Source organism: Capricornis sumatraensis, chromosome 14 (genome assembly GCF_032405125.1).
Source record: "Capricornis sumatraensis isolate serow.1 chromosome 14, serow.2, whole genome shotgun sequence".
Lineage (NCBI taxonomy): Eukaryota > Metazoa > Chordata > Mammalia > Artiodactyla > Bovidae > Capricornis > Capricornis sumatraensis.
Window position 1 is genome coordinate 67,433,804 of NC_091082.1, and position 27,392 is coordinate 67,461,195.

At 36.9% G+C, this 27,392-nt stretch overlaps 1 protein-coding gene across 3 annotated transcripts in view; it reads left to right on the forward strand.

Annotated features, from left to right (window-relative positions):
* Positions 1 to 1,427: 1,427 nt before the first annotated feature.
* RALGPS2 (Ral GEF with PH domain and SH3 binding motif 2) overlaps positions 1,428 to 27,392 on the forward strand; it is a 112,707-nt gene continuing 86,742 nt past the window's right edge. For all 3 annotated transcript variants that reach the window (XM_068985873.1, XM_068985875.1, XM_068985874.1), the window contains exons 1-4: positions 1,428 to 1,484; positions 7,174 to 7,278; positions 8,535 to 8,585; positions 24,784 to 24,867. In XM_068985873.1, coding sequence (XP_068841974.1) covers positions 1,428 to 1,484; positions 7,174 to 7,278; positions 8,535 to 8,585; positions 24,784 to 24,867 — 297 coding nt within the window. The remainder of the gene's footprint in view (positions 1,485 to 7,173; positions 7,279 to 8,534; positions 8,586 to 24,783; positions 24,868 to 27,392) is intronic.

Sequence of the window (27,392 nt, forward strand, 5' to 3'; positions counted from 1 at the left end):
CTCATCACCACTCTGTGAAGTAGGTACTTCTATCTCTGTTTTATAGGTAAGGAGATTGGGCACAGAAAAGGTAAACAGGTCACTGGGTTTAAACTTGGGCAGTTTTGTCCTGTAGTTTGTGCTTCTAAATCACTGCCATACATTGCTTTTCCAGAGAGAGGAAACTTAGCATTTCAGGCAAATTAGTATTTCAAGCTCCGGTTAAGTGGGTATAATTTTATAATGTACAGCATAGGGAATGTAGTCAGTAATATTGTTAATAACTCTGTGTGGTGACAGATGGTTACGAGCCTTATTGTGATGGTCATTGTAATGTGTAAAAATATCAAATCCCTATGTTGTATAGCTGAAACTAATAATGTAAGTCAATTATACTTCAGTAAAAATAGATACAGTTTTAAATACCTAATTGATAGACACTTATCATTTCTCTTCTGGAAAATATCATAGAAATTTAAAGTTTGAAAGGGGCCTTACTCTATTTAGAGGAAGAAATTGCCTCCGAGATAGATAGTTACCAATATACCCATCTAGGAGGCAGTTTCTTTGTGGCAAGGGATTAGAATCACAAGTAAACATTTTGAGTTTCAGTAAAGTAGAAAAAATATGGTAATGTGGAAAAAATATTTGACAAGAATTTCAGATGGCTTGAAGTTTATTCTTGACTCCTCATTTACCAGCCTGTGTCCTCAGAGACAGTGTCTGTGTTATGAGTATAATGAAATCCTCCTTAATTAGCCTTATCGTCATTGTGAAGATCAGTGAGATAATGGATTGAGGCTATTCAATAAGCTTTAAAGCCCTATACAAATAAATATATATATCATATATTGTGTTATTTTTATAACATGTGATATCTTTATAAATAATAATGTGTTTTTAATTATTTGTGATGTCTTTGTCAACTATCAACTTACAAACTTTGTAACTGTAGACTTTCAGCAATGCTAAACTTACTCAGTATGGTTGATTTAGGGATGTCATTTAGATCTCTAAGACATTATTTTGTTAGGCCATGTGTTACTTTGCAAGATTTTTTTTACACTTTTTATTTTCTTAAAGCAAACACTTAAAATTTTTTTCTAACAATAAATGAAAAGTTATATGTTTGTTTTGCAAATAAAGAACATAACAGTAGCATGTATGTATTGAACATATGTGTTGAAAGTAGCATAATAGGATTGTCCTCAGACTGGATTTACTGATTTACCTGAAATGAAAAACAGAATTTGGTAAACTGGAAGTATTTTATTTGGGGGCATGATGAGAGGTATGGATTTGTTTTCTTAAACTTCCAATAAGATGCACAGTTAAAGTTTTCTGTTTATTTTTTTTGCAGGAATAATAATGTATTTGTGGCCTTGGACGTGAAGCAGTCAGCCTTCTGTTGCTACTAAATAGCGTCAGGGACTGATGTTGTGGGAAGCATGGACCTAATGAACGGGCAGGCAAGCAATGTTAATATTGCTGCAACTGCTTCTGAGGTAAGACATTTAAGAAGTTTAGTTGTAAAATTTCTTACCTGGCATTCTAATTTTTTTTTAAGCATTATGGTTGGTTACAGATTTTAAATCATAGCTTGAGAAAAGGGTTATAGGCTTTTCAGTTTTTTAAAAAGCTATTTTAATTGTACCATCCATGTATTCATTATACATTTTAGGAGTTAATCCCTACCTACTTAATATAATTGACAGATAATGATTACTTAAAACTCTTTTTTAGTTTTAGTTTTGAAGGATGCATTGGATTTCTTCTTAAGGCATTTTCACATTATATGAACCTTGAGGGCAGTAGAACAAGTGGGGCAAAGAATGGCCATGTTGACACTCAGATCCCTTGGTTCCAAGCCTGCTGAAGGAGCCTGGAGAACCGTTAGGCTGCAGTGCTGAAAGGGCTCTTCTGGTGCTGTAGCTCAGACTGTTGGAGATGGAGATGAAGACTGAACTAGATGCTCATCTCTGGTTAATGGATTATGATTTTATTTTTGCCGCACCCCCACCCTTTTTTTTGCTTTGTCTATAGATCTAGGGTACTTGCCTGCTTTCCTTAATACTTTCAGCATCTAGCTTCTGTATTTCCCCTTTATTTCATCCTTACCATAGAGGATGAGAAAAAAATGTTTGATGCTTTTACACCTTGACTTCAGAGTTCCCTGGTAATTTCAGCTTCGTTTTGCCAAGCCAATTTACGTAGGCCTTGCTGTTGTTAGAATATTCTCAGTCAGCAGTTTCAATTATTTTTCCTATGTAGATTATTTCCATATTTTTAATTCTAGCTCTGGCTTCTGTTACAGATTTTATTAAGCATTTATGATGGACCAGGCATTTTACTTATAATATGAATAAAATCAGTTTACTTGTTTCTCTTCTGCTCTACTACTTGTAAAAAAAAAGTAGCTCACTCCCCTTCTCTGACTTCCATCAGTAACTTCCATCAGTAACATCACTATTTCCTTAGCATCTAAGTTCAGTTCTATAGATTTTGCATTAACCTGCTTCTCCTTTGCTCAGCACAACCATTTTCACATCACAACAGGGAGAGTCCACGAGCAGAACGTAAGCTGGAATCCTCTGTAATGTAATCATCGAGTAACATCTTGGGTCCTGCCCACACTCTAGTAGAGAGGATCACACAGGCCAGTGACCACCAAGAGACAGAGAATGCCTGGCAGCTGGCTTAGAGCCTGGCCACCACAGCTTATCTCTGAGAACCAGTCCTGTTCTCCTTGTTGCTACTAGAAGCATCTTGTTTTGGTCAGTTATTATTTCTTGTCTAAAATATTGAGAGGCCTTTTATTTTGATCTTGCACTTCTGTTCTCTGCTGTTTTTGGTCCATTTGACTATAACTCAATTTTAATATTCTTAAAATACAGTTGTTATACTTTATTGTATTCCCAAACTGTCTGTGGTTCCTCGTTACCTACTAACTAAATACCCATGACATTCAGCCCTGCATTTAGGACTTTTCTCAAAATGGGCTTAAATTTTCTTTCTAATGGATTTAACTACCACTGATTCTCTACTTGAAATTTATATTCTAATGAAAGAATACTACATCTTGCTGATGTTTAAACCCTCAGCTTTTTCTATTTTAAATGCTATACCTTTATGAAAGTTTTCTCCTGATTCCCTAAACAGGAGCTTTCTTCTTTCTGAAGCTATTACTTAAAAAAAATTTTTTTTAATCATTTTTTTTCATAAATTTGTATACAGCTTTTATTTCTCCTTGAGGCATGGATTAAATATATTTGTAAATATGTCTATATTGCATGTATATTTACTTGTTATCTTTATAATCATATTTCTTAACTTTGTTAAATGTATGTGGGTATATGATGGTATATTTATGACTTTATGTCCTGAAATATATGAGATAATATGATAGGAAACAGTACAGAATTGTTTGTTAAAATAAAGCAGATCATTTCACTTGTATAAAAAATTATGTTGCCTTTTCTAAAAGTAGATGAATTCCATGAGACCTCAGAGTAGTATAATTCAGTATGTGAGAAGTAAGGGTAGAAAGTCTGCCTTTTAAATTATCTTCCTGCTATGTCAAGAAAATAAAATTTAAAATACATATTTTTCTACCTTCTCTTAAAATAAAGATGTATTAACATATCAAAATGCAAGCTTCTCAAAAATGCGGTACCCTTACCCTTCTATCTTTACCTTTTAGACCTATCCTGTGCTTAAGAGTCTGGTATCAGTAGAGGGGTGGTGAACTTTTTTCATACATTTAGAAGTGTCAGTAGTTTTTTAGTCTTTCAGTGGATAAAGAATGACTACTGTGAACTTAGTGTACATTATGTCTCAGTACTGCTTAGCTTCTTATCAATACCAGCCAGTTTGTCGCCAGTGGGGAAGCAGGTAGAAACACATCACTCATAATTTTTTAAGCCCCTGCTAATGGTTTGTAAGAAGGAAAGGAGGAAAATGATTATTCGTGTTGATAAGATAAGCATTAAGATAATGGCACCCCACTCCAGTACTCTTGCCTGGAAAATCCTATGGATGGAGGAGCCTGGTGGGCTGCAGTCCATGGGGTCGCTGAGGGTCGGACATGACTGAGCGACTTCACTTTCTCTTTTCACTTTCATGCATTGGAGAGGGAAATGGCAACCCACTCCAATGTTCTTCCCTGGAGAATCCCAGGGACGGGGGAGCCTTTTGGGCTGCTGTCTGTGGGGTCGGACACGACTGAAGTGACTTAACAGCAGCAAGATTGCCATTATGATCTGCTCATTTCTTTTGAATGAGTTAGAAACTTGGAGAAAATTGCCAAGTTATGTTTAAAATGAATGTCTTTACCTGACAGAATATATTTATTATTTGGTAGTTACTGGATTAGTATATATACTGTTTAACTGATGTCTATTTGAATTATTGACATGAATAAATTTCTGTGTTAGTCTTGGAATATAAAATAACATTGTTGACATATTGTAAGCTAGTCATAGTTACAGAGAGCAAACACATGGAATAAGATAAATATATGAAATCCGTTTATGAGACTTTGGGTTTCTGCTCAGACACATAAAGAGCTTGGAATTTATGACTCTTGTCCTCACAGCTTGAAAAAAGCTGAACAATCTGAAAACCTGCTCTGTTGGAGAACTGATGTCGCAGAGCAAATCGACAAGTGGTGCCCTGAAAACTGGAGAGAGAAGCAAATAGAATCACCGTTTACCAAGAGCAGAAATCACTGGAGTCGAGAAAGGGCAGGAACACTTACTGTAGTTGACAAGCTGCTAGAGGCTCTGTGTGGACTAGCTTGAGAGTTAACATCTCCTGGGGGCTTAGTTTTAGGCCTCCCACCCCACTTTTGTGAATTTTACCTCCAGGAGCTCCACCAAGTTTTCACAGTGAAGATCATGGAAAAATCCCTCATGCTTCCAGCTGGAGGAGGGGAAGTAACTATTTTGAAATATACTAGGGGGAAGTAATCATCCTGAAATATGCCCAGCATGTTCTTTTCTCCACCTGTCCTTGGGGGAGACTTTACCAGATCCTAACCTACCTGGGGAAAGAGAAATACCCAATTCTGAGCCCTCCAGCCTTCCTGTCTTACTTTCTAAGGGAAGTCTGGGGTACTGAGAATCACCTAAGGTCACAGCCCAAGTGCACAGCCTCACCAAAGTAACAGACTATAGGGCGGTGGAACATATCTCCTCTTCCTACTTCCCATACCTTACCACCACATCAACAGGGTTCCTGTGTGATAATAAAGGATCACAGCCTAAAAAACTGCAAGGCACATGTCTTATCTAAGGAGTTTCTAGGGAAACCCAGAGACAAAAACAAGGACACTACAGGAAAGTGAAGACACCTCTAGCCACAACAAATAGTAAACAACGTAACTCCTATCTAGATAAACATAAACTCTTACACTAAAGGCCTGTTTACCTCAGTTTCTGTTACCCACTAAGTCACATCTGACTTTCAGCAAATTTTAAGACATGCTGAAAGGTAACCAGAAAAACTTAGATTGAAGAGGCAAAGCAAACAATGCAGTAAGAAACTCCAAATATGGCAGGAGATTTTGGAATTAACAGGCTGGGAATTAAAATAACTATGATTAGTAATGTTAAGAGCTCTAATGGAAAAAATGGACAACATGCAGGAATAGATGGGTAGTATAAGCAGGAATATTGAAACTCTTAAGAATCAAAAGGAAATGCTGGAAATCAAAAACGTACCAGAAATGAAGATGACTTTGATTGACTCACCAGTAGACTGATGACCAGCAGACACCTAAGGAAAGAATCAGTGAACCTGAAGACATTTCAGTAGACTCTTCCCAAGCTGAAGTGCAATGAGAAAAATCGAATGAGGAAAACGGAACTCAATATTCAAGAATGGTGGGGCCAGTGACAAAAGGTATAGTGTATACATAATGGAACATCAGAAGAGGAGAAAGAGGAAGGAGCAGAAGAAATATTTTAAGTAATAATGGTGCAGAATTTCCCAAAATTAACGAGAGATCCCTTCCTTTGTAGTGATTTCGATATTTAGTTGCTACTAAAAGGGTAGCAGAGTCTGACAGGACTGAGCAACTGAACTACACTGAACTGAACTGAAAGGGAAGGAAAAAGTAAAAATGAAACATAATGACAAGTGCTCAAAACTGATGTATAATAGCTATTAGCTTGACATACATATTATACCTCTGTAATTGAAACTTTGGTTAATTTTTTGTGCCATTGACTGTAACCTGATATTCTACCACCATTTAACAGAACGTGATCTGAATGTTCTTACAGTGCTTTTTCTTTGATTTCAATGATTTGCAAAATGCATATTTATTTTGTAGTACAGATGAAGTGGAAATTTAACAGAAATAAGGTCTTCAGAGCCAAAAGCCACCTTTTGTTCTACATATGGCAACAACAAATTAAAATTAAGCAGTAACCTTAAAGCAGAAAACACTTAAATTTGTACTGTAATAGGAAGGGCAGTAGCAATTGTACTACCACAGACAGGCATTCACTTGACAGATAGGACTGGGTTATTTAGTTAATGGAATTGTAAATGTTCTCCTGTTAGGAAAATAATTTATCTTTTTCTTAATAAACATTAGTTTTAAAAATTATAGATGAGTGTATCCTCTCCCCCCGCCTTTTTTAAAAATCTCATTTGAAAATCATTGAACTTGTTAAAATCTTTCATTTCTATTGGAAATGATAGGACGTTCAGGTGAGGAAACTGACATATAGGAAAATGACTTACTCGCAAATGTAAAAATCTAAAGTTGAGGTTAAATTTAGGAACTGACTCATTTGAAAAGACCCTGATGCTGGGAAAGATTGAAGGCAGGAGGAGAAGGGAACAACACAGGATGAGGTGGTTGGATGGCGTCACCAACTCAATGCACATGAGTTTGAGCAAGCTCTGGGAGTTGATGATGGACAGGGAAGCCTGGCGTGCTGCAGTCCATGGGGTCGCAAAGAGCAGGACAGAACTGAGAGACTGAATTGACTGACTAAGGTTAAATTTTACATTGCCCAACCCTTTTTTAGTGCTCTTCCAACTAAGCAGTCTGTTCGACTAACTTTTCTAGAATTTGTTAACTCAGTATTCTTAGCTTCCTCAGTTTTAAAGCCAGTCTAGTTTCCATGATATTGACTGCAAGACAGTTTTTTAGTGGCTTCATTTTTTTTTTTAATTTAACAGAAAAGTAGCAGTTCTGAATCATTAAGTGACAAAGGTTCTGAGTTGAAGAAAAGTTTTGATGCTGTGGTATTTGATGTCCTTAAGGTTACACCAGAAGAATATGCGGTAAGTCTTCCACCTCTCCTTCTCCAGTTTTTGCACATAATTTGCATATGGGTATTATTCAATTAGAATTTGTAGGCCCAACAGAGATGTTTAAAAAAAAAAAGCAAAACTGGATCTGGGAATCAGTCGGGAGAGTAGCACAACAATGGAGCAGGCAGAGGAATGAAATGGGGAAGGTGGAAAAAAAAATCCACCGATACTTTTAGAGAAGCTTTCTAGGTTACACTATCAACTTGAGAAGTAATAGTAAGTATTTACCTTTATGATAATTGCTTTCGTCTCTACCTACACCTCCTCCTCAAGCTAAATGTACTTTACTGACATAGGTAGGAAAGAAGTACTTTTACGTAAATTAAAAAATTAAAGTTGAAGGCATTATTGCATTGTCATGAAGGATACTTAGAAACTTAATTCTTAACTGACAAGTGTTCATTTATTTATGTTATCTTTTTCCTTTAGCTTGTTAGCAGAATATACTGATTTCCTGATATTGAACTACTCTTACATTCCAGGAATAAACTTTAGTATATTGCTAGATTTTGTTTTATATCTGTAGTCACAAGAGAGATAGGTCCATAATCATGTGAAGACTTGAGTTGCCACTAGTGTAGAGTCAGTTACTTTTTATAAATTGGGAAAAAATACCCTTGTATGATTATCACATTTTATATTACTGTTTGAGTAGATATGTTTTAATAGTCACAGCAACACCACTGCTTTATAAACCAGTAGATCCAATTTTTGTTTTTTATTTTGATTTAGTGTATGTATTTGGCTTCCTTGGTGGCTCAGGTGGTAAAGAATCTGCCTGCAATACAGGAGACTCATGTTCAGTCCCTGGGTCGGGAAGATCCCATGGAGAAGGGAATGGCAACCCACTCCAGTATTCTTGCCTGGGAAATCCCATGAATAGAGGAGCCTGTTGGGCTACAGTCCTTAGGGTCGAAAAGAGTCAGACACTGCTGAATAGCTAACACACACAATGTATGACCATGTTCAAGCTTTTAAAATTATTTGTTTATTTTATAACTTGACCTCACTTGTCTCACAGGAACATATAAAAAGGCATGAGATAAATAGAAATAATTTTATTTTATGGTGTAAGGGCTAAATTTTCATTTTTTAAAGCCCTTATAAAATTGGGACTTTTTTCTAGTAAAGATTTGAGTACAGACTAATAATTTTAATTTTGGATATATGTCATATTATGGCATTCCAAAGAAGAAATTCTAAAAATTTTTTACTTTTTATTTCAGGGTCAGATAACACTAATGGATGTTCCAGTATTTAAAGCCATTCAACCGGATGTGAGTAGTTATAAGAACTTCCCTTTAAAATATGCAAAATGGTGAATTGTATCTCAAATTGAGAAGTTTTAGAAATGAAAAATTACACTTCATTTTAATTTTTAAATGTTTAACGCTTTTGGCGTTATTCAGGCTTTGGAAACTCGTGGCATTCATAGCTATACACTGTTGAGTCATAGATGAGACTGAGTCATTTTGGTTTATTTGGCTTCATCACTTTACTGAAGGGGGCGTAGCTTGGGCAGGTTGGATGATCTACCTGAGGCTTTGAATCTTTTTAATGGGATAATGGGAGTAAGCTACTGGGTTTCACAGCTCACTTCAGTAATCATTTCCCTTGTACATTAATTTTATAACTTTATAATATGACTGTGTGTTGACACTTTAGCAAGAAGAGAGAGAAGCAAGGCATTTTTTGTTTTATTAAGAAGAAGGAGACTATTATGCATCTACCCACTGTAAGCTGTTTATTACACTGTGTGTGTATGTATGTTCCTATCGTTATCACAACCTGAATATGGTAGCGTCTATTTTACTGATGAGAAAACAGCATGACAGTTGTTCCTGACTACAGCTTAGTATTAGAACTGGTTTTCAGACTCTAAAAATTCATGCTTTTTCCACTCTTATCAGGTAAGAATATACATATGACTTTGTATCCCCAAACTAAGTCATAGATAATACTGATATATTCAGTACCTTAAGACATATATTTTTAGTTCTTTCAGAACAAAATACAGTGAATTTGTTATAGTATTTTCAGGTCAACTATAACATAGCTGTTAGAGAAAACATCTGTATCTTCAGTGACATAGACACTCCTGGGTTTTTCAAGTCGCTTAATGTCTGAATATCTCAAGTTTGTCACTTACAGAATGAAAGCATGGGCCTAAATGATCTCTGAGTCTTTGTTATATCTACAATTTTATTTTATTTTTCCCTTTCTCCCTGTACCGTGGATGGAGGGCACTCTGAAACCATTAGTTTAGCAACAGAGGAAGCAAAACAATCTAGTCTATAAAGAAGACACAAAGAGAAAAATGGCTTTTGTGTTTAAATAATAGTAACTGAAATATTCATTTCCTCACATCCTTGAACAAAGCAAACTAAATTCTTCATAAAAAGTGCAACAGTTTGTCCTAAAGCTCAGTCATCTTCTCTTTTTGTGCATGCTCAGTCACTTTAGTCATGTGTAACTATTTGTAACCCTATGGACAGTTGCCCGCCAGGCTCCTCTGTCCATGGGATTCTCCAGGCAAGGATACTGGAGTGGGTTGCCATGCCCTCCGTCAGGGAATCTTCCCAACCCAGGGATCGAACCCACATCTTTTATGTCTCCTGCATTGGCAGGTGGGTTCTTTACCACTAGCGCTACCTCTTCTCTTTAGACATATTTCTTTTCCTTTTGAATAAACTGTAATTTCTATATTTATAGAAGTTTCAGACGAGATTAGTGCCATCCAGTAAGAAATATGTGAACCATTTATATAACTTCACATTTTCTACAAAATAGAAAGAAACAAGTAAAATTAATTTTAATAATTGTATTTAACTGCAGCATCCAAAATATTATCACTTCAACCTGTAATCAGTATAAAAATTATTGAGATTTTTACTCTCTTTTTTCTGTGCTAAGACTCTGAGACTCAGTGTATATTGTACAATTACAGCACATCTTGCCACATTGCAGGTGCTCCATAGCCATTTGTGGCAAGGAGTCGAACACTGACGATCTAGCAGTGACCGCTTATGGACATAACCTTCAAGTCAATGGGGATTTTTTGTGAACTTCCTAGAAGTGAACCTTAAAAATTCCCTTGACCCCACTTCCTGATCTGATTTAACACTGATCCTGTTGATTTTTTTTTTTTTTAGCCTAAATCTCTTATTTATCCATTCTCTCTCTACTCTGAATACCCTAATCAAATACACCATGGTAACTCATCTGAATTGTTGCATTGCCCTCTTACCTGATCTGTCCACATCCATCCTGACCCTTCTAAACTTTCTGTACCCAGTAGCCAAGGTCATCTTTCAACATGTAAATCTGCTTTCATGATTCTTCTGCTTAGAATGCTTCAGTGGCTTCCTGTCGCTCTGAAGATAAAGACACATTGTCCCAATATTGTCTACAAATCTCTTCTAAGTTTTGCCTCTTCCTACCTACTCCAACCTCATCTTCCACCTTTTCTACCTCTTTCTGGTCTAGCTACAGTGGCCTTTTAGCCCCTCTCACCACTGAGCCTGTGTGCATCCTAGTTAACTCCTAATCATCCTTCACTTCTCAAGTCAAGTTTGACTTTCTCGGATGAACTTTTTTCTCTTCATACAGGCTCTCCCAGCACTTCCTACTACTTCACTGGACTTGTCAGTTGCAGTTTTACATTTATGGATTGTGGTTCAATAAGTATTTACTGAGTGTCTGTTCTATGTCAGATGCTGGTTTATAGCAATGAAGAGACCAAAACTCCTGCCCTTGTGCATCTTACATTTGAGTAAAGTGAGCTAGTAGTATGTCATGGAAAGTATCAGCCAGCCAGAAGAGGACAGGGCGTGAGGGCCGTGAGAGCTGTGATTTAGCATAGGGTGATCAGAAAGGCTTCACTGCAAAGGTGCATCTGAGACAGACCTGAACGAGATGAGAGAGCAAGCCATTCATCTGTTTAGCGGGGAGAGTGTTCCAGGCAGACAGAACAGCGCCGATATATAGTGCCGTAAGTTTCTTTCTTAGTTCTTTTGGGAACAAAATATAGAGTATTTGGTGTAGTATATACAAGTCTACAATGGCCCTGAATACTTTTCCTTATACCTTTATTTTGTGACTTTATAATGTGACTGTGTGTTGTATCTTAGAGACAAGAAAAAATCAAGGAAGACATTTTTTAAAAAGAATTAGACTAACATTTATTATGCATCTGCCCACTGTAAACTATTTATTATGCTCACATAAGGGAAAAGATTACTGGAGTGAGGTGTGAAGCCCAGGGCAAAGGCCAGTGAGCTCAGTGAGTAAGTGTGGGAGTCTAGTAGAAGGTGAGAGGGCCAGATGGCACGGGACCTGGAGAACCATTACTCTGAAAAAGATCAGCAGCTATGGAGGGGTTTTGAGCAAATGAGTGACGTTTTCTGATTTGGGTTTTAAGTAGCTCTTCCTGACTACTGACCAGGGTATGTGGGGAGGCAAGCATGGGGGTGGGGAGGAGCAGGTACCAAGGACTGAATCGAGGGGACCAGGTGAGCGAGGAAGGTGACTTGGGTCAGGGTGTGAAGGGAGGCGGTGGTGAGAAGTTGTCAGGCACTGTATGCTAAAGAGGAGTCAAGGATGATGGCAAGATTTTTGACCTGACACCTGATTTCCTCCATAGCCTTTGAGATGGAAAATGGTTAGTATTGTGTTCATAGCTCCTGGGACTGCCATTTATAGAGAACAGAATATGCAGTGTAGTCTGTGGAGAAAGGCCAGAGGAGCAGATTTTGAAGGAAGAGCTTGAGTTTGGCTTTGGACATGTTTAGTTTTACATGTGTGTTGGACAGCCAAAGAGAATGTTGAGTTAGGTAATATATACTGTATTTTATATATCTATATATCTATATCTCTCTATATATATTCCACCACCACCCCCCCCACCAGTTTAAGCTGGAAATGTAAATTTGGGAGTTGTCAGTGTAGAGATATTTAAAGCGTGGGTGAAATTACCAAGGGTGAATATACTTGGAGAAAAGAAGGAACCTATTTAGTGTTGAGGAGGAGCTGGCAAAAGAAATTGAGATGCAGCACCCTGTGATTTAGGAGGAAAACTAGGTTAGTGTGAAATTCAGTGAACCAAGTGAAGGACGTATTTTTAAGAAGGAAGGAGTGATCCGGTGTAAAGTGATGTTAATCCTGGGCTTATATGTTTATTGCTTGCTACTTCCACTAGGTTTTAAGCTACATGAGGACCCTTAGGACAGATACTTTTACTATTTTATCTGGCATGTAGTGGGAACTCAATATTCAGAATGAGAAAATGAACAGTGTTTAGTAAGTGTTTGTCCAGTGAGAGAATGTTGTTCGTTTGTTTTTCCAAAATTGAAGCAGTAACTCTTGGAAGAAGCAGTGTAGCACGAAAATATTCTTGTCATGTATCCATCTCATATAATCTTCAAGATTACAGTAACTCTGGCAGCATCAATAGGACTTTGTCACCTGGCAGAAAAATGTCTTCTGATTTATCCTGGGATATTTAAGACATGTAATAAGATGTAAAGTGTAACAAGATGAAATTCTGTGTACCTACCTAGCCCAGTACAGTTGAAGCCACTCTGCGTCCTTCCATATTCGCCTGTCTTCCCTCCTCCCACCAGAGGACCCACTATCCAGTATTGATCATTGATCTGTATTGTTCCTGTGCATTTAGTTATCGATTTTCTATGTGTATGTTCTCCCTTAACAATATTTGCTTTTGCAGGTTTCAGGTTTTTTACGTATGGTACCCTGTGATTTTCTTTTTTGTCTACTTATGTCCAACATTGTTGACCAGCATCCATGTTTATACTCTGGTGCACATTAACACCTTAAGTTGTAGCACATTAACATCCTTAAGTTTATTAAATTCTGCCAAATTGTTTTCCATATTGTTTGTACAGATATTATTTGTTTATTATGTAAAACTCTTTCTATTGATAACTTTGACAAAAGATTTTTTTAAGTCATGATGTTGTCCAGTCTAATGTATTAGTCTCATTTATTAGCATAAAATGAAGTCTTTCTTACTATGTAGTCAGAATATTAACTTGACTACCAAGTGAATTATTTTTGTTAAATCCAGATTTAACTTCAGATATGAAAAAACAGTGATTATCACTGAACAAATAAATTTATCTTCATGTTTCTGTCCATTATACCAATGTTCAAGTATCTATAATTTTATATATGCCTTTAAAAACTATATATATGTATATATATATAAAATGAAACTATTTAAAAATCGTTAGTTACACTAAAACTGTTTTAGTCTAAACTCAGTATTCTGTGTATATATCCACATGTAACTATTTCAGGTAATGATTTATTCACATTTTCTGAAATAAAATGTTCTAAATTTGAGTTTTGAAGAATATAGATTCCGAATCCAGCTATGTGGTTTAGTGATTAGATTTGCAAATTGGTGATTGAACCACACAGGTCTCAGTTTTCTGCAGATGAGGCAATTTCTGAGTTACTTGCAACTTACATATTTCACATTAATTCTGTTCCCTAAGTAGATCATTGCCATTCTTACCAGTTTGTGGAATTCTATAGTCCCAAGTCTTTTTTTATCATGCAGAATTTATTTAAACTTTTGTCCCTAAACTTGTTCTTAACTTGTAGAAAGAAAGTCCAGTTGTTTTCTCAGAATAAAGCTGTTTATCTGCCTGTCTGCTGCACTGTCTACCTCAGAATTGCTCAGGAAAAGAAAGAAAAACTCCAAGCCTTTTGTTTCCCTATGAAAACTATTGGCCTGATGTTTGAGATGTCAAAAATTATTTTTTATTATATAGAGACTATCTTTAGCCATCAGTAAAACACTGGCTGAAGAAATCTGGTCTTTAAGTAAGCAGATCTGAGTCAGACTTAATGCTCAGTCTGGTTTTTCTCCAACTTGTGTCACACTTGAAATGGCTTGAAAGTGAAGGAAGACAAACAAACAGATTTTGCCACTTTGTTTTTTTTTGTTTTATAATAGAGAATAATGGGAGAAAAACATGTTTACCAATGAAAAGAATTTAATGGTAAAGGAAAGTTCAGTAATTTTCCAAACTACTTAATAAAATTACACAGAAAAAATGTTCACTCTGGTGTTAAAGTTGTCTGTCTGAGGTTTGCACCATCTGTCTATCCATTTTTAGTACCAGTCAGAAACCTGCGAGTCATTCTTTTCTCCCTCTGTCCTCTTTCCTCTGTTCTTTAGTATCTCCAGTTGATTTTATTTCCCAAATAACTTTTCTCCCCTTCTGCTTCCCTGTGCTTCCCTGTCAATGCTGAAGGAAATTTTTTAAACGAGCGCAGTATTTTTACAGGGCTGCAGCTCATTGGCTCAGAGAGTATGAACGTTCCCTAGCGCCTGTTTGTTGGACCTGAGACAGGTTTCATCTCAGTCTGTTACCTGTATTTACTGATGGATCCTCCTTTATGTGGACACTGCCCTGACATCCCTGTAGCTGCTGCCGCCAAGTCGCTTCAGTCGTGTCCCAGCCCACCAGGCTCTCCTGTCCCTGGGATTCTCCAGGCAAGAACACTGGAGTGGGTTGCCATGTCCTTCTCCAGTGCATGAAAGTGAAAAGTGAAAGTGAAGTCGCTCCGTCATGTCCGACTCTTAGCGACCCCATGGACTGCAGCCCACCAGGCTCCTCCATCCATGGGATTTTCCAGGCAAGAGTACTGGAGTGAGGTGCCATTGCCTTCTCCGTCCCTGTAGCTAGTGCTACAGAAATCCCTTGCCCTGATGTTCCTATAGCTTGTACTACAGAAATCCTAAGAATCTTCATTTGCCCCCTGGCCCAAGCAGCAAGGCCAAATTTGGAAGCTTCTGTGAATGGTGATTACTCTCACACAAAACCCGGCTTTTCATTCTTCTCCCCTTCCTCCTTATAAGTAGCCATTCCTTAGTGATAGGCATGGGAGGGAGACACAGTGATATATGGTTGCTGACACTGCAGTTACACTGATGATAAGGAAGGGAAAAAGCTGGTAGTTCTGTTAATACATCCTTACAATTCTTAACTATCAGAGTTGCTCACTGTCTTTTTGTTCTCGTTATTCTTTAAATTAGGCCAGTTGGGGGGTAAATGGGCTTCCCTGATAGCTCAGTTGGTAAAGAATCCACCTGTAATGCAGGAGACTCCAGTTCGATCCCTGGGTTAGGAAGATCCCCTGGAAAGGATACCCACTCCAGTATTCTGTCCTGGAGAATTCCATGGACAGTCCATGGGGTCGCAAAGAGTCGAACACAACTGAATGACTTTCACTTTGAGAGGTAAATTGTTACGTATTTTGCTTTCTCTTTTTTTAATCGGTCCAACATTCGCAGCTCTTTCTGTGGGTGTTCAGAAAATTCTCAATTACTTAATTTCACTTATTTTAAAATTTATTTTTAAGCCCTTTGAATTCCAAAAAATTGTAGCAAAACATAAAAGCCATGAGCCAGAAGACTTGCAGTTTTGTTTCAGTTTTGACATTTATAGAGTGTGCCACTAATATAACCTATTTCATGTCATTAGGCTTTGTTAAAAAAAAATTTTTAGATAAGTGAAACAAGGGATTTTAGACTACTTGACCTTTAAAATACTCTTTAGGTCTTTGAGGATTCCTGAAAGTAGAATAAGTTTGGGTGGTGACTTCAGAGTGAGAGCTTCAGTTAAGTGTAGCTTCAATCAGTAATAAATAGGATTTTGACCAAAACTGCAGAAGTCTTGAGATGATAAGTGTTGGGGGTGGTCAGAAGTCAAGTTTTTAGAGACTGGGGTGGCGGGGGCGGGGGAAGGGTCTCAATGGAACATAAATTCCACCAAGAGAGAAACTTGTCTGCTGGGGTGTCTATAGTGATTGAATGATACTTATTTGATATTTGAATTTGAGTGACCATTCCAAGGCTTTACACTGTACAGCCTGCAAGCATATCATCTCCCATTGTTTACCATGTTTAGTTATTTTCACAAAAGTCTGTTACCCAGTCCAAGAATGTAATTTTTATCAAGTAACAGTTGTTCTATGGAAGCAGAAGTGTTTTTTTCCTCTCTGCCCATAATCCACAACATTTTCTTCCTTAGTATGAATTCTTCAGCGTTCAGTAAGGGCAAAAGTTTACCATAAGGTAAACACTCATTAATTTCTAGAATGAATTTTCTGGTATTTAGTTGAGGCTCTGCTGCTGCTAAGTCACTTCAGTCGTGTCCGACTCTGTGCGACCCCACAGACGGCAGCCCACCACGCTCCCCTGTCCCTGGGATTCTCCAGGCAAGAACACTGGAGTGGGTTGCCATTTCTTTCTCCAGTGCATGAAAGGGAAAAGTGAAAGTGAAGTCGCTCAGTCGTGCCCGATTCTTAGCGACCCCATGGACTGCAGCCCACCAGGCTCCTCCATCTATGGGATTTTCCAGGCAAGAGTACTGGAATGGGGTGCCATTAACTCTTTTTAAAGTTTTTGCACATTTCTTATATACACAGGTTGCCCCAGTATGGTTTCTCTTCTGATCATGAATGGTTTGTTTTTCTTTTTTTTTCCTTTAGAAGACTGTTACACATTTACAGGGCTTCTCTCCGGTGTGAGTTCTCTAATACTGAGGAAGCAATGACTGTATTCTGAGGAATTTTCCATGTTTATTAATAGGATTTTTGTGTTTTTTTCCTATTATGAATTCTCGGATGCTCTATAAAACTTGTATTTCTTCTGAAGAAATACGTTGCCATATTCACTACACTGATGGGATTTCTCCTCAAAATGAGTATTACGTTACTCAGCACAGAATGAGTTATGACAGAACACTCTCTTGCAATCAGGTTTTCTCTCCATTAGCAGCTGTGCTTGAAATCTGTACTGTAGTCATTACATTGGATGATGTTTATTTCTCTTAGAGGTTCCCAAATGTTTATGAAGTAACATGATCTGACTGAAAGTCCTCTGACGTGTATTACATTCAAAGAAGAAAGTTCTATGCTTTATTGTTTATTCTGTTCAGTTCAGTTGCTCAGTCGTGTCCAACTCTTTGCGACCCCATGAACCACAGCACACCAGGCCTCCCTGTCCGTCACCAACTCCCAGAGTCCACCCAAACCCATGTCCATTGAGTTGGTGATGCCATCCCACCATCTCACCCTCTATCGTCCCCTTCTCTTCCTGCCCTCAATCTTTCCCAGCAGCAGGTCTTTTCAAGTGAGTCAGCTCATCACATGAGGTGGCCAAAGTATTGGAGTTTCAGCTTCAACATCAGTCCCTCCAGTGAACACCCAGGACTGATCTCCTTTAGGATGGACTGGTTGGATCTCCTTGCAGTCCAAGGGACTCTCAAGAGTCTTCTCCAACACCACAGTTCAAAAGCATCAATTCTTCGGAGCTCAGCTTTCTTTATAGTCCAACTCTCACATCCATACATGACTACTGGAAAAGCCATAGCCTTGACTAAACACACCTTTGTTGACAAAGTAATGTCTCTGCTTTTTAATATGCTATCTAGGTTGGTCATAACTTTCTTCCAAGAAGTAAGAGTCTTTTAATTTCATGGCTGCAGTTACCATCTGCAGTGATTTTGGAGCCCAAAAAAGTAAGCCCCATTTATTTGCCATGGAGTGATAGGACGTAGGTCAATATAATAAGTCATTTAGATTATATCAATAAAAACAATATAATATACACAAACACAGTATAATAAGTCATTTAGATTTATATCAATAAACAGTAGATACAAAGGATAGATAAAACCTTCCTGTATAACTGGGATACGCTAGAGATTGAGGAAGAATTCTGGTTAAATGAGGGAAAGTACATATAGGTCATTCTGAATCTTATTAAAACATTTCTGAAGAACTTGGAATTGTGATCTTTCTGGTGATATATGTAAAGAGCTTTCTCTATGCAAAATTTCTTTCGTATGCAAAGAGACTATCATCTTGGCAACATCCAAAATTCCAACATCAGGAATATCATAATTCTGTCCTTGTTTAATGAAAAGTATCATTTTCATTAGGCTTAAAATATAAAAATCCATAAATACAGGAGGAGGTTTGAAGAAAGCAAAGAAGACATGACTTTTCTTCTCATATTTCGTTGGACTCTCGTAAAGTTAGCTGCTTTGTCAGTTCTTATTGCTGTTTCTCACTGAAAATTTTCTGAATATATAGTAAGGTCAGACTTAGGGAACTAGGGAAGGTGAAGAAGAAAGCTGTTGACGAGGAGAGTAGGTATATCACACCATCAGTGGTAGCAGAAGATAGTTCCTGCCTTAATCTCTGACTTCACTGTAAGGGGCAGCATTAAGGTACTGGAAGTAGGGAGGTTGGGGAAGTAGAGGATGTGAGTACGTTAGAAAAGTGACGTGATATTTTTGATTTAACATAATACATTAGAATTATATAGTTTCAGAGCTTATTCTGTGGATTAGAAGCATAGGAGTCGCAGTGAGTGCTTCATTTCAGGCTGCGACTTCTTTCTAAACAGCCATATAGGCTGAATGGATATACTGGATATACCAGTTCCCTCCAGATCTTCCAGGTTTTGAGCCTAGGAATACCTACCTCAGCAGTAGTGATTTTCTCATTGTGAGGACCCCTACCCTTGCAGTCTTTTACAAATTCCATCGCTTTTTCTTTCTTTCCCTCAGTCTTTGTCTACAGCTGGTCTATATTGGCCTTTTCTCTTCTTCTATCTATAGGTATCCCTACAACATCACCCTTAGAGCAGTCCTTTTAAGAGTGTTGGAACCTACAAGATGAAATTTAGACCAAGAATTTGACTTTACAGAACAAACCTACAAGACATAAGAGAAGCTGTGACTCCCGTGAAATTCAGTAATTCTTTCATAGGGTAGGTGGTCATCAGTTGTGGTGTTTGCCTTCCCACATGCTTTCAAAATAATCTGTTTAATGGCTAAAAATGAACCCACGAATATTCTCTCTGATACACTTTTAGTGACCATTAAGAAATTGCCTTTGTATATGTGAGTTAACTGCTAGAAGCTTTCTCTTCACTGCCTGTTTTAAAAATTGCAAGTTGAATCCATTTGAGCAGATTTTAAGCATTGAGGCTGCTCTATTTCCTTTAGCCTTTGCTGAAATGGAGGCTTATTTACATAGTGTACTCAACTTGAATCAGTCCTATTCATGAGTCAAACCCTGAAAAAACATCTTTTGAGTCACTAAGTTTACTTTAACTTTTTGGTGTTCATGGAAAGTGGTTTAGTATAGAGTAACTTGAGACCTGGCAGATAACCTGTCAATACAGTATGGTGCTGGTAGGAGAATTTATTTCTCAGATGGTATAGTCTCACTTGGAGAAAGATTCTAAGGTCTGAGACAGAAAGAGACAGAGACAAAGGGAAAAGCAGGTTTTTTTCCATAGAGATATTTAATGGCTGTTGAGGTAGAGATGGGGCGAGACAGATTTCTTTAAGGTCAGCTAACTGTAAATGCATGTCAGGGCTTAAGAGGAAAGTACTGAATGAGTCCCAGTGTCTACTTCATAATCCATTATATGGGTTTTTCTTGTTGTTGTTTTATAAACTTTTTATTTTGAGGTAATTAGAGATTCACAGGAAGGTACAAAAAAATACTACAAGGATAATTTTAAGATAGGAAACTGTTTTTCTTTTCCTTTTTTAAAAAGTTTATTTAGCTGCACCATGTTTTAGTTGAGGCATGCGGGATCTCATTCCCTAGCTAGGGATGGAATCCAGGGCCCCCTGCACTGGGAACACAGTCTTAACCGCTGGACCACCAGGGAAGTCCCCAAAGATAGATTCACAGTTTTGAAACCAGGAAATAGATGTTTATACAGTACATGTCTGTACAGTCCTGTGGTGTTTCATCATCTGTGCAGATTTGCCTAACTGCTGCCTCCATCGAGATACACAGCTATTCCATCAGCACGAAGCTCTGTCACCCGTGCTTCCGGTTTATGGTCACCCCCCCACTCCCCTCCATCCGTAATTCCTGGCAGCCGCCATGTTGTTCTCTACCCTTGTCTATCCTTCTCTACCCTTGTCTATCCTTCTCTACCCTTGTTTGATGTTGTATTAGATGAGCTAGTAACGTAACATCGTTTCGAAGGGGAAATGTTTTCTGAAGCAGAAAGTACTGTCTTAAAACTTACAGAACCTCCTTATTTCTTCATGTTTTTTATGTATAAGATGGAGAGCTCCAATGGAATTTTAACGCATCTGCTCCCAAGTAATTTGACTGGAGTTTCATTCAACCCCTGCCTTCTTTCAGGCCTGCTTCGAACAGAGTTTTCTTAAAGAGGAAAAGCATTTTTTCACTAAGTTAGTGATGTTGCAACTCACCAAAAATTGGATGGATTTTTCAAAACCTCTTAGCTTCCCTTATTTTGGGGAATCAGAAAAGAATTTTTGAAATTTCAATGTAAAAAATAAGGCGATAATCCACTGCTACCTTTGTGTTCCTTGTCATAATAAATTGTAATGATAAAGATAGAATCAAATGAGTTGATATGTATAAGGCACTTAGAATAGTGCCTGTCACATAGTGATCTCTACCTTCGGGTTAGCTTTTATTTTTATTGCAGCTGTTAAGACCTATGTTCTAAGGAAGAAAGAACTTTTTAAGCACAGAGTCAGAAGATTAGATCACATCACACAGAAAAGGGCAGAGGTACTGGCTACTGTCAATAGTTCTGTGTGCACATGAAGGAGATAGGGAAGATGTTTACAAAGGTTTATTCAGGTGGTGGGTTCTGGGTGGCGTACGGCCCCTCCCTGCTGCCCCTCTCCACCCCCCCGATTTTCTGTTTCACAAACGTATTTAACAACTGTAATTACTCTTACAGATGGGGAAGTTAAGGTATGATATATAGAAAGAGAATTAAGTACACCTAGTGTTGATAAGACGCTTGTGAAACTGACGGCAGTGCTCTTACAAATGAGTCAGTATTTCAGAAGGGCAGTTTGACAGATATCAAGACCTTGAAAGAAAGGGTTCCTACTCTTTGACCTAGTGATTTCACTTCTAGGACTGTATATTTAGGAAATGATCAGAAATGTCAGAAAAGGTGCAAGGATATTCTTTATTTATAATGTAGCCTTACTTATGACAGGAAAATGGCTTGTCAAATGGCTAGATAAGTTGAATAGCAATTTCATAGAGATAGTTTGATTATAGCATTAATATAAATTTGGAAATTTTGTTAATTGGTTAAAAACAAATTTAGAGTTGATGGATTTAATCCCAGAAATTTTGTCCTAAACCTTGACATCTTTATATAGTTGTATAAATATACTGTGATGTTTAGGAAGAACAAACATGTTTTCTAGCAGTTTGATGTTTTTAATATAGTTATCATGTGTCATATTTATGTTAGTGTAATATCTACGACTAAATACTTTGTGTCTATACAAGAGGATTATGTGAATGAGTATATATCTAGGCTGAGTACAAAGTACTTAAATTCCTTTTTACTGTAAAGTTGCTTCTGTCATTTTCTTTTCCTTCAGTAATTTCAGATTTGAAATTTGAAAATTCTAGGTTTAAAAAAGTGCTTTATATCTTTAGAAAATTTACTGTTTACCTACTGTGTTAAAGTGACAGTTGTTGTCTCTTTCTTCAGTATTCCCCATCTCAATTGCTCAAGCCAGAAACTTGGGAGTTTTAGTACTTCTGGATACCTCATTCTTAACTTACACTGTGTGGATCCAGTTTTTGACCAAGTGATATTTTCAGTATCCATTGATACTACCCTATTCCAGGGAACATTGCCTTTTAAAGTGTTATAATACCATCATAACTTCCTCAGTCTTTCCTAAGTCAGTTCATTCTTTATTGTTTTTATTTAATTTTAAAATTATATTGAAGATATGCATATATCATGCTTAACAAGCTAAATATTTCCACAAGAGAGCAAAATATAACAATATCCTGTTGTTCCCACCCTTCCAACCCTTTGAGCCCTACACACATCCAGGTCTCTTAACTTTTCTTATTTGGAAGACTTTATATATGTTTGAAAGATAATATATCTAAATGCCTATTGCTTATGAGTTTTTAATTTTGGATATGATTTATTGACTCTCTACTATGGAAGATGATTTCACTCTTATTTTCTCTTCCTCTCACATTTGCACAATTTATTTCCTCCTCTTTTCTTTATAGTTATGTCACAATTTTGACATGAATAAGTAATCACGGCTCAGCTGTTCTTTACAAGTGTAGAGAAAGCTGAAGAACAGTTGATCCGTGATTACTTACTTAAATTTTGTTTTCTTTCAGCTAAATAACTTACTTTAACTTTCTCTGTTTTTGGGTGCAAGCTCAGTAGTATCCAGCTCTTTGAAATTCCATGATTGTAGCCTGCCAGGCTCCTCTGTCCTTGGGATTTTCCTGGCAAGAATACTGGAGTGGGTTGCCATTTCCTCCAGGGGATCTTCCCAACCCAGGGTTCGAACCCATGTCTCCTTCATCTCCTGCATTGGCAGGAGTGTTCTTTACCACTGAGCCACCTGGGAATCCCTTTAGCTCTCTCTATGACTTGTCGCTGATTTTTCTGCCAGAAGTGAATGCAGTGAGTGTGTTTTCTCTGTGTTCAAACACTCCAGATAGTGTTTCACCTTTCAGAGACGTCTCTCTTGGAGTTTCCATCCTTGCTGTTTACCATCTGGACTATCGTTCTTATGGTCTGCTCTTAGCTTTGTCTCAGAACCTCCCTTTACTCTTAATCTGGGAATTTCCAGTATTTTCTTTCGGTCTTGGTTCCGTGGTTTCCTGGATCTTCTCTCCCTTTTTCTGACTTTGCTAGTTTGTTTTGATGGAAGACATATTCTGCAAGCTCTGTGAGAATAGGTACATAAAAGGAAGATTCTCTGAGACTTTCTGAAAATGTCTGTGATGTACTTTCATACTTAATTGATACTTTTGTTGAATATAGAATTCTAGGATTTTGAAGGCTTTGTTTCAGTTGTCTTCTATCTTTTAGAGCTGCTGTTGAAATACCTGATACCCTCTGATCCCTTTTTTCTGTATGTTATCTGTTTTTGTTTTGTTTTTGAGTTGACAGATTTTATGATTTCTTTTGTCTCCAGTCTGCTACAGGTTTTTGGTGCTAGGCCTTGGTTTGAGTTTTGTTTTTTTTTTTCTTTTTTAATCTTTTATAATGGACGTTAGACAGGTCTTTTCTTGTCCTTTAGATTCAGGAGACATTTTCTTAAATTAGCATTTTTTTTCAATAAGTTACTTTCTTCTATTCTCTCTGTATTCTCTTAAAATTATTTTTATTATCCAGAAGTTGACTCTAGTGGACTCTTCTAATTAACATACTATTTTTGCCCCCATATTTAGCTTATTGTTTAAAAGATATTATCACCTTTATCTTTCCTGAATTTTAACAGTTCTTTTATTATATTTTTCATGTCCAAGAGTTTTATTTGGTTATCTGAATCTTTCTTGTTTGTACCCCTTTGTTTTTTCTATTTAACGGGAGCATATCTATCTGGAAGGAATAATTACGTGGTTTTACCCTTTTCTCAGTTTTCTTTTGTTCTCCACCCTAACTCAGTGTCCTCGGAATTCTTCTTTCTTATGGATTATGTTTCTTTCTGGCCATGGTGGTTGTATTACAGCAGGGTTTCTAACCTGTTTTGACGCTTGAACCCCTTTGGAAAACTGAAGCTTCTGGAGCTGAACCCTTACTTAAAATTCAAGAATATCAGTTCTCATAACATATACCTATCAAAATATTTTTTTGAAAACTGTCCTCTGGCTATATATGTGCCTCTTTGTTAACATATTAAGTATCTAGAGGTGCTGAGATTATAACTTCAAAGCAGTGATGAGTGTAAATGATGTTTTTGAGATATTGTACCAACTGTAATGTGATATGAAAATATCTATGTTTTTATTAGTGATAAGTCACATATATTGCCAATTCTTCTACAGTCAGTAGCCTACATATGTAATTAAAAGCAATGTCATTTCAGTTGGAGGTTAGTGTAAAACAAAATTTTAATTTTCTTTTTTTTTTTTTACATCTAAGTTCTTTCTTGAGCTCTTTGAATTCTATTGATAGATCTTTGGAGAATCAAACAGCCCCTTTTAGGGGTTTCTTCAAATGCCTGGGGTTGTTGGCTTTCAGCTCAAAAGATTGAGGTTGCTAGAAAATTGATTGGAAGCTCTGAATGATTGACTGGGACTTGGCAACGAGTAGGCTTCACTTTACGTTGTGGGATGCTCATCTTTCATTATTTGTAGATTTTCTTCTTGGGATTCAAATCTCTTCAAAGAAGAACATATAATTCTGCATATGGAGTATAGTTATAATTATCTATGTTCATATGGATAAGTAATTGTGCCCACTTCTTGTAAAATTTGCTTTTGTGATTTACCTGAATGGTTATACTATTAAATATGTTCCTATTAAATAAAACAGTTCTGGGAAAGTACACAGACTGTCTTTAATGCTTTTAAACCATTAATGTAACAAGAAAACTGGCCTTTTTCATGAATTTATATTTGATTTTTCAGGAGCTTTCAAGTTGTGGATGGAATAAAAAAGAAAAATACAGTTCTGCACCAAATGCAGTTGCCTTCACAAGAAGATTTAATCATGTGAGTTGCTTATAAAATTTTGATGTTTAGTTTCTGAAATTCAATTCCTCAGTATGTAATTTTTCATTAAGAAATAATTTAAGTTTTTACATCAGTTCTAGAGCATTTTCAACCAATATCTCTTCAGTGTCTTTCCATATAATCTTTTTTTTCTTTTTCCTTCTGTAATTCCTATTGGAAATTTACTGGAACTTTATGTTCTTTCCCACTTGTGTCTTAACCTGTCATATTTTATATCTATCTCTTTGTGCTCCATTCTGTGTTATTTACTCAGATTTATATTTCAGTTCAATAAAATAATTCTCTTCAGATGTGTTAAATCTGCTTCAAATCTATGTACTTTTTTTTACACTAATGTCATTCCCCCCCCGCCTTTTTTTTTTCAGTTTCTTAAGTCATCTTCAGCTTTTTATTTGTGTTATTATAAGGTATATTAAATCCCACATCCCTATGCTCTTGAGGCAGCTGTCGTACCCTTTCCTTTTTTGCCTTTATTTCCTTTATTTTTGGCCTCAAGTGAAATCTTTTCTTTTCAAGTTAGTCATGTGTAGTGCTTAGTCAGTCAGTTGTGTCTGACTCTTTGCCACCCCATGAACTGTAGCCCAGAAGGCTCCTCTGTCCATGGAGATTCTCCGGGCAAGAATACCAGAATGGGTTGCCATGCCCTCCTCCAGGGGATCTCCCCAACCTAGGGACTGAATCCAGGTCTTCCACATTACAGCTATAATCTTTACCGTCTGAGCCACAGGGAAGCTCAAAATTACTGGAGTGGGTAGCCTATTCCTTCTCCAGGGGGTCTTTCCAATCCAAGAATTGAACTGGGGTCTCCTGCATTGCAGGCCCATTGTTTACCAGCTGAGCTACCAGGGAAGCCTACTTTTTAAAAAATGGTTGTCTTTAACTCAGCATTTCTAGGGGTTTATAGCAAATAGTATATCTCAAGTTACTTGGCTCACTGCATTACCCAAAATGAAAATGAGTTAGTATTTTTTTTTTTCAGTTAAATTAAACCATTAGTAAGGAACCTACAGCAAACATGTCTTACACTGAATTGCTTATTTAAACTATATGGCAGTTGTTTTAAATTTTTTCTGGAGTGGTCAGGATTTATCATCATGGTAAACTTTTTTCTTTGCCAACAAAAACATTGTTGCAATACCCACTAATTTGACTTCAGATTTTTAAGCACTAATATTATTCTTAAGTAAGTCAAAAGATTCTTAGGGTCAAATATGTCACAGTGTACCAAAAGCTCTTACATTAATCAAGATTACAGTTGATCTATAATAAAATTCATTACTTAGTTATTCCGTTACTCTATTAACTTTCTCTTAGAAGTGTGATGGGAAATCTGAAGTAGCAAATTACAAAAGAAGTTGCAAAGAGACTTTTATTCTTGAAATGAGTTTCTTGTAGATAGCATATAGTTGAGTCCTTTTTTTTTTTTTTTTTTTGCCCCATCTGACAATTTTAGCAGGTAGTTCCTAAAATAAAATCATTACTATTTGAAAGAAGACAACAAAATCTACAATCTCTATAACATATTATCCATAATGATGACTATACAATTGAAAAAATTACCAGACACACAAAGAAAAAGAAAAGATTGACTATTAAGAAAAAAAGCATTAAAACTTCAGGATCTGTCGATGGACAGAAAGGGCTGGCATGTGCAGTCCATGGGGTCGCAAAGAGTTGGACATGACTGAGTGGCTAAACTGACTGACTGAGTTAACTCGACTGGGCTCACACTCTAAATTCGCTTTCTTATTGGAGAATAGATTGGTTCTTTCCAGATTTTGTCTTTATTTGGGCTTCTTAAAGTTTCCCCAGCATATGCACAGTTCCGAGGTCAACTGGAGATTTGGATGAAGTTTTATATAGATTTGGAGCACTTTTCTTACCCCTCTAGAATTCCCCCCCTTATTGTCTAGCCAGTTGTTCTCTGACTTTTGAAGCCATCAGGACTGTGGCCTTCTCTAAAATTCTCGGTGCACCACATTGTAACTCTGAATGTCCTCAGACACTTAGCTTTATAAGTGCAAATCTCATCCAGTGCATCTTTCTTCTTTCAAAGATCTGTTCTCCAGTTTATGCCTTCTTTTTGTTCCTCCCTTGTGCTTTTAAATATTGTTTTTATAATTTGTAATTATAATCAGAGGAGCATCTCCAGAGATACCCGCTTCTCCACATTACCAGAAATGGAACTCTCCCACAAATTTTTAAAACTATGCTTTTTTAATTGATTATCAAAACAGTAGCACACATTGCCAAAAAACTGAAAAAATGGTAGAAATGTATAAAAAGCTGGGGGGTAGGTGCAGAATAACCCAGAGATGACTGTTATTAATATTTTAGTATATATTTTTCCATTCTTTATTTTCTTCTTAATCTAATAGAAATCATGTTGTACATATAATTTATAGTCCTGTTGTCTTAACATATCATGAAATGTTACTGTATGATATTGATAAAATCACTTTGAAAACATTTTAAGTATCTGTATAGTCTCCTGTGACTTGACT